This window comes from Dermochelys coriacea, chromosome 1 (assembly GCF_009764565.3).
Source record: "Dermochelys coriacea isolate rDerCor1 chromosome 1, rDerCor1.pri.v4, whole genome shotgun sequence".
NCBI classification, from domain to species: Eukaryota; Metazoa; Chordata; order Testudines; family Dermochelyidae; genus Dermochelys; species Dermochelys coriacea.
This window is the reverse complement of record NC_050068.2, coordinates 229,329,426-229,342,710: the sequence shown is the minus strand read 5'-3', so window position 1 is coordinate 229,342,710 and position 13,285 is coordinate 229,329,426. Positions and strand designations below refer to the sequence as shown.

Sequence of the window (13,285 nt, the reverse complement as noted above, 5' to 3'; positions counted from 1 at the left end):
ATACAGAGGGAAAATATTCCAAATATTTCCTGACAGAGAAGAAAGGAGGGGGATGGAGACCAATCTTAGATTTCCGAAAACTCAACAGGTTTGTACGCAACCACAGGTTCAAAATGGTCACTCTGGCCATAATAATCCCAGCGCTAGACAAGGGGGACTGTTTTGCAGCCCTCGACCTCCAAGATGCATACTTCCATATTACAATACATCCTGCCCACAGACGGTTCCTGCGATTCGCAGTAGGACCTAACCACTACCAATACAGGGTCCTTCCCTTTGGACTGTCCACCACTCCCCGTGTATTCTCAGAAATGCTCGTGGTAGTAGCAGCACATTTATGATGCAAAGGAGTCATCATCTGCCCCTCTTTGGACGATTGCCTTTTCAAGGGTACCAATTGACAAGAAATGGCAGGCATGCTGAAGACCACAATAGACCTGTTTCACCAGCTAGATTTACAGATAAACAAAAAGAAATCCACCCTGGAAACAACCCAGCGATTGGAGTTTATCAGAGCCGACCTAGACTCCATACAAGCCAAGGCAATATTGACAAACCACAGATTCACTACATTGACCAATCTTATTTCCATGGTGATCATCAGCCCACAAACTTCAGTGAGGACATGCCTTCAGATTCTGGGACATACGGCAGCTACAACTTTCATAGTAAAGTCTACAGCACTAGTTGAGCATGGTCTATGCACCCAGCAATCACTCTCTCAACAGACGTGTGACGCTACCACCAAGGGTTATCCTCTCCCTACAATGGTGGACACAGCCAGGGAATGTATGCTCTGGGATTCTCTTTCAAGAAGACCCCCCATCAGTGACTATTACAACAGATGCCTCCCTGATAGATTAGGGCGCCCACTTGGGTCACCACAATGTACAAGGCAAGTGGTTTGCGACGGAAACTCAACTACATATCAATCTCCTGGAACGCCACACGGTACACAATGCATGCCAACACTTCCTCCCGTTCATTTGAAAAACCTCAATCTCTATTCTCACCGACAATGTGGCGTGCATGTTTTACATCAATCACCAAGGAGGAGCCAGGTCTCACTCGTTATGCGTAGAAGCCATGAATCTATGAAACTTCTGCATCCACAACAATATAAACATCACAGCATCCTATCTACCAGGGTGCCAAAACACTACAGCTGACAACCTCAGCAGGCACTACTCACAGGAACATGAGTGGTAAATCTATGACAGTGTTCTCGGCACGATATTCCAAAAATGGGATCACCCAGTAATCAACCTTTTCGCCTCAGTGACAAATCACAAATGTCTACTATTTTGCTCCAGAGTAGGCCTGGCACCGGGCTCGTTAGGGGATGCTTTCCTCATCCTTTGGAACGTCACTCATGTACGCCTTCCCGCTGATACCACTGATCCCAGGGTCATCTGCAAGATATGACTCGACAGAGGATACATCATTCTCATTGTCCCCATGTGGCCCAGACAGACTTGGTTTCCATACTTCTCACATCTAGCAGTCTGTGCCCCACAACCGCTGCCTTTCCAGATGGACCTCCTGTTCCAGAACAAGGGCCTGATGCTCCATCCAGACCCAGCGAAACTCCATCCCATAGCATGGCTCCTCTCTGGTTCCAACATGGGGAATTGAACTGTTTGGAAAAAGTAAAACAGGTATTACTAAATAGCCGTCGCCTCACCACTAGAAATACTTACCGCCACAAGTGGAGAAGATTCTCTCTTTGGTGTCAGCAAAAACAGCTGGACGCAACCATGGCGCCTCTATCTATAATCTTAGACTACCTACTAGAACTGAAGGAAACGGGGTTCGCCATAAGTTCTGTTAAAGTACACCTGGCTGTCATCACAGCCCTCCATGAACAGATAGAAAGGGCTTCAATATTCACTCACCCGATTACACGGTGCTTTCTAGCAGGTATAAGGAACATTTACCCAGAAGTACACCAACCTGCACCACCATGGGATCCCAGTCTTGTGTTTAAATGTCTCATAAGACCACCCTTCGAACCTCTAGCAACCTGCTCACTCCTATATATGTCAATGAAGGTTGAATTCCTAGTGGCAATCGCGTCTGCAAGACGTGTCAGCAAAATAGGAGCATTGATGGCTGAACCACCATACGCTGTATTTACCAAAGACAAAATCATGTTACCTCCTCACCCAAAATTCTTGCAGAGTGGCTACAAATTTTCATAGTAACCATACCATACACGTACCTGCCTTCTATCCCAAGCCACATAATGACTCTTAAGAAGCAACATTGCACATGCTAGATGTCAGATGGGCTGTAGCCTTCTACTTGGACAGAACTAAACCATTTCTCAAGTCACCAAGACTATTTGTCTCTACAGCAGAGCACTCCAAGGTTTCTACAATATCAACCCAGAGATTTTCCAAATGGGTCTCTTCCTGTATTCAAACTTGCTACCACCTGCATCACAAAGAACCCCACATGGGCATCAGATCCCACTCGACGCAAGCCATGGCGGCATCGATTGCGTTCTTGAACAACGTCCCCATAATAGATATTTGTAGAGCTGCAATCTGGACATCTGAGCACACTTTTGCAAAGCATTATGCTATCACCCAAGGCCTTGTCTCAGACTCCTATTTGTTGGCCTCAGAGTGCTCTCATCACACACTTATACATAACTCCGAACCCCTACCACCCCTGGTGAGGTACTGCTCTACAAGCACCTAGATTGGAGCACCCACAGGGACACCACTCAAAGAAGAAGTTACTCACCTTGTGCAGTACCGATGGTTGTTCGAGATGTGTGTCCCTGTGCGTGCTGCACTACCCACCGTCCTTCCCTCTACTTCGGAGTTCAGCCCAGCTCTGCAATAGAGAAGGAATGGACGGGACGGTCGGGGGTGCGCATGCTACAGGAAGTGCCAGTGGCTGCATGAGACAGTTCCTGTGCGCACCCTTCCTCTGACCGAGTACTGCTGCGAGAAATATCTGATCTCCAGCGCAGGGACGCACTGACACCTAGAATGGAGCACCCACAGGGGGACACATCTCAAAAAACCATTATTACTGCACAAGGTGAGTAACAACTTCTTGTAAAGCAACCCACTACAGACAGCTTCTAGAGCTTGGGGCTTGGGGGGTCCATACTCAACCAGGGCTTTCTCAGGATACTTGTTCATGGATAGCTTGGCTGTTGGTTGTACCTCTTCAGTTTTTCTGAATAGACTGCCGGATTTCACGCTCTGACGCACCACACCTTCGCCTCGTAGTAATCCTTAGTCTGATGCATGCAAGTTCTTTTTTTAAGCATATTGTAGAAGAGGATTTAGAGGAGACAGCCAGTGAATTCATCAGATACCATTCTGTTGCTTGAAACTATTAATTTCCATCCCATCTTTAAAATAAGTAAAAAGGAAAAACCTGGTCCTGCTCCTCCTTTGCTTTGGCTGATTTCCTGTTCTGGTGATGATTTCTTAAAGCTCTAGTTCCTGTTTAGAGCCTCGCCTTGCATTCTGGGGTAACTTTCTCTTATGGGATTCTCAATTTCTGTTTGAATTGGTGGATTTTCTGCCCCTCGCAATGACTGGAGGTATTTTTTCCATAAAGTTCTGCTCTTTTCTTTCTTATCTTCCTCTTTAAGACAACAGTCCCTATCTCTCAATTCTCAGTAGGAATCAGAATTCAGACTTTCATGGGAATTTGTGCTGTTAGGAAACTTAACAAGGTCCCCAAATCTTAACTTGGTGGTTAGTGTTTTCTAGCACATCCAAATTTCAGCTAAGGAAATAATCGTCAAAGTAAAGAATCTCCAGGAGAGAGATGGATTTTAGAGGAAGATGGTGCTAAATATCTTTTGGTGGTTGGCTCTCCTTTCCTGTGTCTGAGGAAAGAGGAATAACTTGCTAATTATGAACTACTGTTCTAAAATATAGGAAATGAACCAACAGATAAGACTCTTCTGTCTTGTTAAAATTTGTAACATTTTAAGTGCTGCCTGAGTAAGGAATTGGAACTGTATCTGTAACACACACAACATTTTGAATGTGTGTAAATTGAGACTGTACATTATTTATAGGAAATCCATTTAAAATAACTATTCTGTACGCTTATTCCTACTGGTACTTAACTTTTTTTTTAAAATAGATGTAGGTAAGACTTCACAGCATTTTATCACTGCAGATTCTCCTCAGTTGGCTAATGGGTCACCTACTGATCTTGGTCACCTACTGATCACCCCTGATTTTGTTCAGTAGCATTGGAGAGGAGTTGTATAAATTTAGCCTTGCTATTTTAGGCTTATCTGATCAACCTACTGACTTTCTTCACACAATCCTTCAATACTTGTTGTATCACACTTCAAAACTATGTGGGCACCCCCAGTAAGATGTGCTGCATTGAAGTTCAGACTTTTGATGCCTTATTTTCTATTACCCCATTAAAAATAATATATTTAGACTCCACATTTATTTTCCCTGGGAGATGCTGTAGTGTCATCTAAGTTTCCCTTGCATGTAGGAAAAACCCCTATTCTATCACTCCTTGAATTGAAATAGAAACCTCATTAAAATATTGCTAATAGATATTTGTTTTTGTTCCCCCCCCCCCGCACAGTAAAGAGAGCTATGCATCACTAAGAAAATGTCAGACTGTTCCACCTAATGTAGAATTCCATTCTCCCTACTGCCATTCTAAAGTGCCACACTCTGCTGCAGACCTTGAAGGTTGGCTCTGGGATTTTCTATACTGCAGAGACTCAGCAGGGAAGCAAATTTCTGTTGGTATAAAGGGGCTCTCAGACTCTGATTCTCATCATATTTTCTTCATGAATTCTGAAGAATCTGGCTTGGAAACGGATTTTGACTCCTCCTCAGAAAAGAGTTTCCAAACTGCCTCAGAAGATTAATTTTGAAAGTTCTGAAATCCGTCTGATAGAGAAGCTTAAACCTTTTGAAGCGAACTCATTCTTCCATCTTGCCAATAAGTATTGGAAGACTGTTTTGTCTAAGCTCAATGACAAATTGCCTTTCGGGCCTTTACAATGCTAAGGATTATACAAAACAGTTGTCACTGTACTATGTAACAGTCACATTCTTGTTAATCTATTAAATTCTTGTTAAGCTTCATTTCAAAATTACAGTAGCACAATATCTGGAAAACGATTTCACTCTAAGCTACCTGTAATTAAAAAGCATGATGAAATCAAACCCTATAAATGGCTTGTTCTAGACTGAAACAAGCGTTTATAGAAAAGTTGCATTTTAAAGGACATACTTTTAAACAATACTTGTGTTTGGTGGTGTTAGATTACTTTTTAGCACTTGCATGAAATCAAGCAACTTGTACTTTATAAAGGGAAATGTACATAAGGAACTTTTTGAGGGCCTCCAATATCAGTGTGTTTGCCTTTTGTTTAACTGTACTGTTTTCTGGAAAAAAGGCACCAACTTTGATTACATATTGTAACATACAACTCATACTGTAATTCAAGTTCACCATTCCCAACAATCTTTACAAAGTGCCTCCTTTTCTTAAGTATTGAGAAGGAAAAAAGTCTCAAGAACTGGGCCGCAGTTAGCCATAAGTGTTAAGGGGCACAACTCTGTTGACTTGTTGTGCATGCTTAGCAAGTTGTGCATGCTTAGCAAGGGCTTAATTTGAACTAATGTTTTTAAATAGATTTAAAAAAGAAAAATAGCTGGAGCAGTGGTCTTTTGAAAAGACGATAGTATCATTGAGTGGAGCTGTATAGAGCAACAATGAAGTTGTCATAATGCAACCATTGCAAAACGTCTTTGTGAGATTACATTATGACACTGAACAGTGTCAGGCTTGTGTTCTGATTTGTGGATTATATACATCTTCTGTAAGATGGAAAAGGAGGCCTTCTTTCTTTTTTATTCCTTGGAGGAGCAGAAAGGAGATCCCAGTGATTCCATTCTGTTTGTTTAGCACTTCTTGTGCTATCTTATCTCAAGCAGTGTAGGAAAATTTCCTAACATTTGTGCTCTTCTTGAGATCAGAATGAATAAGCCAAGTTCAAAACAAATGTGTTGATATTGTTACTCTCGTATTATACTGTAAAGAGCTGCATGCAGGTCTAAATCCACTGTTCCAAAAAAAAAAAAAAAGAAAAAATTCCTGCCCCTTTTCCCCAAAACATCAAGTCCTATCCATGCTGAAATTTGTAACAGTCTATAAAACCTATTCTCTATACAGATGTCATTGTGCTTTCAAATCTCAGTATAGACAGCCTTAAATTCAGTATTTTTTGAGCTCATCTGACAAAACTCTGATAGTTATGAAGATAATTATTAAACCACTGTTTTAATGATGATTGGGGATTTTTTTTTAAAGCAACATGTTTTGGGCTAGTGGTGGTTTTAAAAAAATCATAAATGGAAGTAACCTCTTTTGGCTTGCTTGAAAAAGACTTGGCATTTAAGGGCCAAATGTTATTTCTAGTACAGTAGTGTAAATTTGGAGTGAATGAGCTGTACTCCAGAGAGAAGACAGAACTCTCTCAAGCATTTATTGGGAGCGGCCTGTAAATAAAACTGATTTGAGATGGGAAGGCAACAGAAGAAAAAATATTTTTTATAATAGTATAGTGTAAATTTTGAATATTTCCAGGTCGTTGAGTTGTCAAAACCTTAACGTTCCCAACTGGGACTAAATGTTAAGCAGTTCTTTAGGTTTTCAAAGAAAATTCACAACTCAAAGTGCTATATCTTAAGAATAAACTCTCATTAAAATGCTTTAAAAATTGTTAAAATGTTGTTAAATTATAATGTATTTCCCCCATAAAGTATTGAAGCATTTTTATATTGTATAGATTTTTATATCTTTGATGCTATCTCACTTGAAAAACTTGTACCTGATTTTTGTTATTGGACTCTTGTACATCTTTGATTCTGCACGGTGACCTGTTAAAAGAAAAATATTGGTATAACCACTATTTTTTATTTCAAAAAATAAAACAAAAGCTGTGGTTATATAGTCTCACTTGTAATGGTAAATTGATGTTATAGAGCGTGTGTGTTTTTATTTTTACTTACGTGTTAGAAAATACTGTTTTAGTAAATTATTTTAATTTCCTCTTTATGAGATATTTAGTCCACAACACTACAGACTAACAAAAATGCTTAATTTTACATATATGAGAAGCCCCATTGCCTTCAATGGGACTAATACACGTTCATAAGTCCTTTGCAGGATTGTGACCTATATTTCCTATAACTCAGTTCTCTTCCCATTCCCCCCCCATCCCCTGCCTCCATTTAATTTTGTTTTACAATTTTTCTGTTCAAAATCATAGTAGAATCTTGAAAATAGCAAGGAAATACATGGAAATCTAATGATATTTTTGGAAAGTATGGTTAATTACACAGTTGTATCAAATATTGTAGACTTTTCATTTTTTTGCAATCACTGGATAAGGCAAAGTGGCTAATAAGCAGTCTTGTTTCACACATACTACAGGAAAATGCACTTTACTAGGGTTAATACTGTAGGTTTTCTAATATAATCTGGATCTTGGTCCAGAAAATGATAGAGCAGATAATTTTTAAAATCCTTGCTGTCCCTTTGCTGTCTTTTTCATTTCTTGTAGCTCTGATGTTGAGATCACTGAAATGCTGTTTTGCTAATCATGTATTGGACTGATTTTCCTATCACTACATGCACTTTTACACCTGTGTAAGTTCCATCAGCCTTTTAAAAATAAATCACTAATTGTTTTTTAATTTTTATGTGAAATTTGGTAGTGAAGAATGTTGGAATAACAAACCTTGACTCCATTTTTTAGCTTTGTAACAGATACAGCAAAGGATCAACTGTGCAAGCTTCCTACCACTGGCCTCTCAATATGCTTCCTGTCTGAGCTAAAGGATCTATTTGTCTTCAAGGAAATTAGTGCATTAATTAGCCTTGGTTCAAACATTCTCTTAGTCTCAGCAGAGAAGCCTATCTACTAAAGTGCCACATACGATGTTTTTAACTTTGCATTTTAATATTTTTCAATTGTCTTCGTGCTGTTCAAACCCTTTGTTGCTCTTCTAACCCTTTGTTGCTCTTCCTTCTCCATCCTATTTTTTCCCCTTCTTCCCAGTCTCTATTCTTTCCTCTGCATTTCCTTTCCTGCAGAAATTTGCAGTTCTCAACCCAGTGTCTGTTGCTTCCTCTCTCATTCCCTCCATTAAAATGATCAATGCTTAAATAGATACGGTTGACTCTGAAGAATCCTCATTTGACTTTAGAACTGGCACCTTGTTAGAGGGGGCAAGGTGTTCACATCTGAGTCTTGGTTCAGGCTGCCTTAAGACTTGGACAGATGACATTGCATCACTCATAGTCTATTCACATTATCTCTGCATCAATGTAGGCTAGAAACTTTTTTCTAATGATATCTTAGCTTCTGAATCAGAACATGTAAGGCAGGCCCCACAAGTACAGCATTGGGGCTGTACTTTTGACACCACTATGATAAAGGTTCATAAACACAACTGGGTAGCTTTTTTCCTTTCCATTTGAATATAGTATTATTTGAGGGACATCTTATCCATCATTTTACAAGGCTGAGACACTCCATGTTTTGAATTCACTTTCAAAAAGCACTTAAATATGCCAAGCTAACACAGTGATCAATTAATGGATTGGGGTTTTGGGAGGAAAGTGGCGGAGGGAGTGAAATGTTTTCTTATAGTCTTGGTAGGAGAATTGCATAAGGGTAAGATGATTACTTTGATACACACAAGAGCACTCACAATAAGACACGCAAGAAAATCGTATATAAACATTGATTCTCTAGGGTATTTATTTCTCTCGGGAGAGGAAAACTAGATAAAGAGTATTTTAAGCTAATGTGTTTTTTGTTGTGAACTGAAAAGAAAGCTCTGGTCCACAGCCTCCAGAGCCAAACACACTGCCTTTCATAAGGTCCAGTGTTGTTGACCCATGCTTTGGGCTATTTCTATACTACAGAGCCTATGCCTGCATAGCCTTCCAGTAGAGATGCAGCCATACATCAACATTTTTTTTTCCACAATAGGAACAAGAGAGAGAAAGTGGGTAAAGTAGTAATTTTTTATTAGACCAACTTCTGTGGGTGAGAGACAAGTTTTCGAGTTTACACAGAGCTCTCTCTCTTCCACGAACAACATCACCAGAAACATGCTTCTGATGGCATAGCTGTGTTCTACACTGGGGCTTTTGACATCACACTGCTGCCATAATTCTTAAGTGTAGAACCAAGCCTTGTGCTTCCCTCTCCAGTATATCCAGTTAGTTGCCTTATATGTGGCCTGTAAACTCTTTGGGGGAGGTCCCAGTTTTTTGTTACATGTTTGTACAGCATCTAGCACAGTGGTTTTTGAACTTCTTGTATGGGTGACCCCTTTCACATGGCAAGCCTCTTAGTGTGACTCCTCTTATACATTAAAAATTCACAATGGGGCCATGGCCTGCAGTGCAGGGGGGTAGGGTCACTAAATGCCGTGGCAATACATAATGTTGAACATATTTCTGTTTTGCAAATAGCCCCAGTTGTTACAACTTGTCTGAGAAGCTAGGAACTGTGGGCGGGGGGGGAGGGGTGTGAAATCTGTCCTCTCACTGCACAGCTTGAGCCCAGTTTGAATCAGGATGATCCAACCTTTACAAAGCTGTGGTCTGGGTGCTCGTTTTGGGACACCTCTATGGACCATAAACAGAGAAATAATCTGATTCTTGGATCTGAAATTATATTTTTAGGATTTAGCCATAAAGCATTAATGGGATTAAGAAGTATTAAAAAGACACTTGCTCACCTCTTAGTGAAGACCCTAAGGAAAAGATCTTTCTTGCACTAGAATCCCAGTATCTATCATATTTGCAGTGGCAGAGACAGTAGCCAAGTGGTGTTGCTCTCCAGTTTGTTTTGACTTCACATTTAATTACTGAGAATGTGCTTCTGAACATTGAACAAAGCTTCAGGACAAAGCCTTTTAAATTTGGAAACTGATCCTTAGGAACAAGTTTCCAGAAGTTTTCATGCAATTTATTCTTGAAAAGAAAATGATAGTCTGTAGTTCACACAGGTCAAACTGAAGATTGTGCGATTGCTGCTCAACTGGTGCCTCCATCAGATTGAGAGTGAGAGATCTAGCATTTAACAAACTGCTAATCTAGGGCTGAGATATATTTCTGAGAAGCTGTGAAATCAGCACCCCCACTCTCATGTGAGAGTTCCTTACATGATGGAAAATGGGTGATGTTCTTGGGAAGGGACACACTGAATAGTCTAAGCTTTGTATGATCTGCATCAGCATGGTCCACTAAAGTAGAAACATTCTGATTTTACCTTGCAGCAGCCCATGCCTGAGGGTACTGAGATGTGTATGGGTGGAAAGGCACAGAGAAATGCTGGGTTTTCCTGCTGCTCTTGAAACTAGACATGGTTGCTTATTTTTTTTCAGAAACGCATAGCTCACCTTTCTAATTTGAAAAATAAATTGTAGAAGGCACATTCCTGCATTCAGCTACCAAACTTGTAAATGGCAATGCAAATCTTCATATTCTGCATTCAAGTTCTCAAGGAAGCTGATAAATTTTCTGAGCTTCTGTGCTCTATTTTCTCTATGGATTACTTTGACCACTTTTATTACATTAGTTATCACATCACTTGTTTCAACAGATTTCCTGCAATATGCCTCCTGGTATAGGATGTAATGCAGAAGGTTGGGTGTTCAACTCTATTTTCTTTTAGCAAACCTACTAATCCCCCTATACAGCTGGTCATTGTTCATGCCTCAGCATAGATGGCACAAAAGCACACTTAGCAACCGCCATATTTGCTCACAGAAGTAAGGGCCATGGTGGAATTAGCTCAGTAACTCCATTCATGGAGAAATCCTCATCAGTAGTTTGGATGAAAATTAGTATGGCAGTAAGTGGGCTGATGGCACTGGCTTCAATACACTGTTTTCCCCAGGAATTGAAATTGTGTGTGTGTGGGGGGGGGTTCAAATTTACGGGGGGGGAGGAAAATCAGGGCCAATGAGGGGTGAGACTGTGAGGGTGAAGGTGGGCTGTATGGCACCATAGTAAAAACTGAAATGTTTCATGACTATTTTATTAGATTTAACTCCTGTTTTAAAATCATCACACAATTAAAGTTGGCTATTCAAGCCTTTTATGAAGCACTACATCTACATCCTTCTGGGTTTCTTCTTATAATTTTGCACAACTCTGTTAATGCACTTCTTGAATGAAATGTGCTCATCTTCGGTGGCTTTTCATGTGTCTGATACTTCCGTTCCTTCAATTGATATGCTAATTAGTTCATTCACATGCTCAGGCAGAAGGTGACTTCTTTCAGAACACAAAATTCTATTCAATGATGAAAAAGAACGCTCAACTATAGCTGTTGTGACTGGGAGTAGCAAGAGATTATTTCCTGAGCTGAAAGAAGTAGGAATTCTAGCACAAAGTTCAGTACAAGCCACTAGTGATGATAAAAAAGAAGTTGAAGTAAAATCTGCATTCATTCGTCATATGATACTCCACTCTGTATTCAAATTCTCTATTCTGTCTTGAGCGCATGGCAGCCCCATTGCTCGTAGTGCCTCACTCTGCTCAACAGTCACTGTTTTATAGGATAGGGATCTGTAAAAGCTATGTAGAGGTTGAATAGAATCTAGAAGTCGCTGTTGTAGATTTTTAAGAATCAAGTCTGTGTACTTTTTCAGTTATCTTAACAAACACTCCTTGTCCTCTTCACTAAAAGATTCAATATAAACCCCTTCAAAAGTCAACTTCTGGACTGAAGTCTTTGTTTCTTCCAGTACTTTTTCAATGGATAGCTCTCTGATTAATTCAACTTTAGCTTCTATTGCTGGACAAAGAACTACTACTGTTGTAGCAGATGCCTGGATGGCACTGTTTCAAGTGGTTTCAACAGTAGACTTACAAGAGAGAGAATGGCAATAGTCTTCTTTGAATGTAGTAGCAAAAGTAATCCACCAGCCTCACTAATTAGATCCATTCCATCTTGGTAGATACTTTCCAAAGCCAGTAATAATGGCTGGAGTCATTTTAAGACAACAGCCAAGAATCACTCATGAGAAAGCCAGAGGGTTTTCCCAGGTTGAACTAATATGAACTGCAGTCCCAGTGTATCTTCTATATTTTTCAAGATATTCAGTATTTTTGGACTCTTGCTGAAAAAAAGAATATAATGAAGACATTACATTTATAGCTTTTTTTAAATATCTTTTGAACAGTCTGCAGCTCGTACTAGCGCTAGTTAGAGTAGATGGCCTCTGCAGTGTATAGGAGAGATTAGAGTTACAAACGAGCAAAGCTTGTACTCACCATGTCTTCCAGAGAAGTTTGCAGCTCCATCAAATGCAAAAGCAGCCATCTGTTTGGGGTCCAATTGACAAGCATTTAACTCTTCTAAGATGTGGGTTGTCACAGATACAGTGTCTTCTATAACTTTAATATCTAGAAATGCATCTACTAGCCTACCACTGACATCAAAATAATGTACACAATGACTTGATGTGCATTTGCATTGGTGCATTCATCAGCTATGTATGCAAATTTTTTGAATGTGGTAAGAGAGTTTACTTTTTCAACTGTTGAGTCTTTCACTGTTGCACCACATGATTCTAGCCAGTCAGTTGAGTTTCTTGCAGAAAGATAGTGAGCATTTGCTGGTCTTGTTTAGAACCAGTGTTCAACTTCAGGATGAACAAGTGACAATGCACTTAACATTGGCCTCCAGTTTGTAGTGTGTGGTATCTCTTGCTTAAATAGAAAGTATGATGCCGTAGCCATGTTTGTTCGCATGAACTGTGTTGTGTCTCCAGCATTCTTAACAGCCTCATTAACACTCCCCAGGGTGGTCATTGGTCAGTGGAGACTCAGAGTGCAGAGGTGCTTTTACGTGAGTTCACCTCCCAGGTGGGGGGCAAGAAGGCATCTTGCTCGTTCCTCCAGCTGCTCACTGTTCACTCTGGCCACTGTTGTTCTTTGTGCCGCCTTTCCTCTGTTGCCAATGGCCTTGCACCATCACCTTCTGCTGCCACCTGTTTCTGTGACCTCTGCGAGTTGGTCTCTTGAGGGTCCACCAGCTCTCAGTAATTTCAGCTGAGCTCTCAGTGGGGGAACCTTGGCTGCTAGTGCAGACTGGACCGTCTCTTCCACAGAAACACTGTCCCACAGCAGGTCTAGGCACTTAAACCTGATTATCAGTGACTTCAGCTGTAGTGGTCAGTTAAAACAAAAGACTATCTATGGAACCTAATCAGCTCTGTCTTGAAACAGT

General features: G+C 40.4%; 1 protein-coding gene across 2 annotated transcripts in view; it reads left to right on the top strand.

Annotated features, from left to right (window-relative positions):
* The window catches only part of LOC119847316 (patatin-like phospholipase domain-containing protein 2), a 40,498-nt gene extending 34,407 nt beyond the window's left edge, over nt 1-6,091 (top strand). For both annotated transcript variants that reach the window (XM_038381991.2, XM_043515641.1), the window contains one exon: nt 4,591-6,091. In XM_038381991.2, the coding sequence (XP_038237919.1) occupies nt 4,591-4,882 (292 nt within the window). In that variant the 3' untranslated portion in view covers nt 4,883-6,091. The remainder of the gene's footprint in view (nt 1-4,590) is intronic.
* The last annotated feature ends 7,194 nt before the right edge of the window (nt 6,092-13,285 follow it).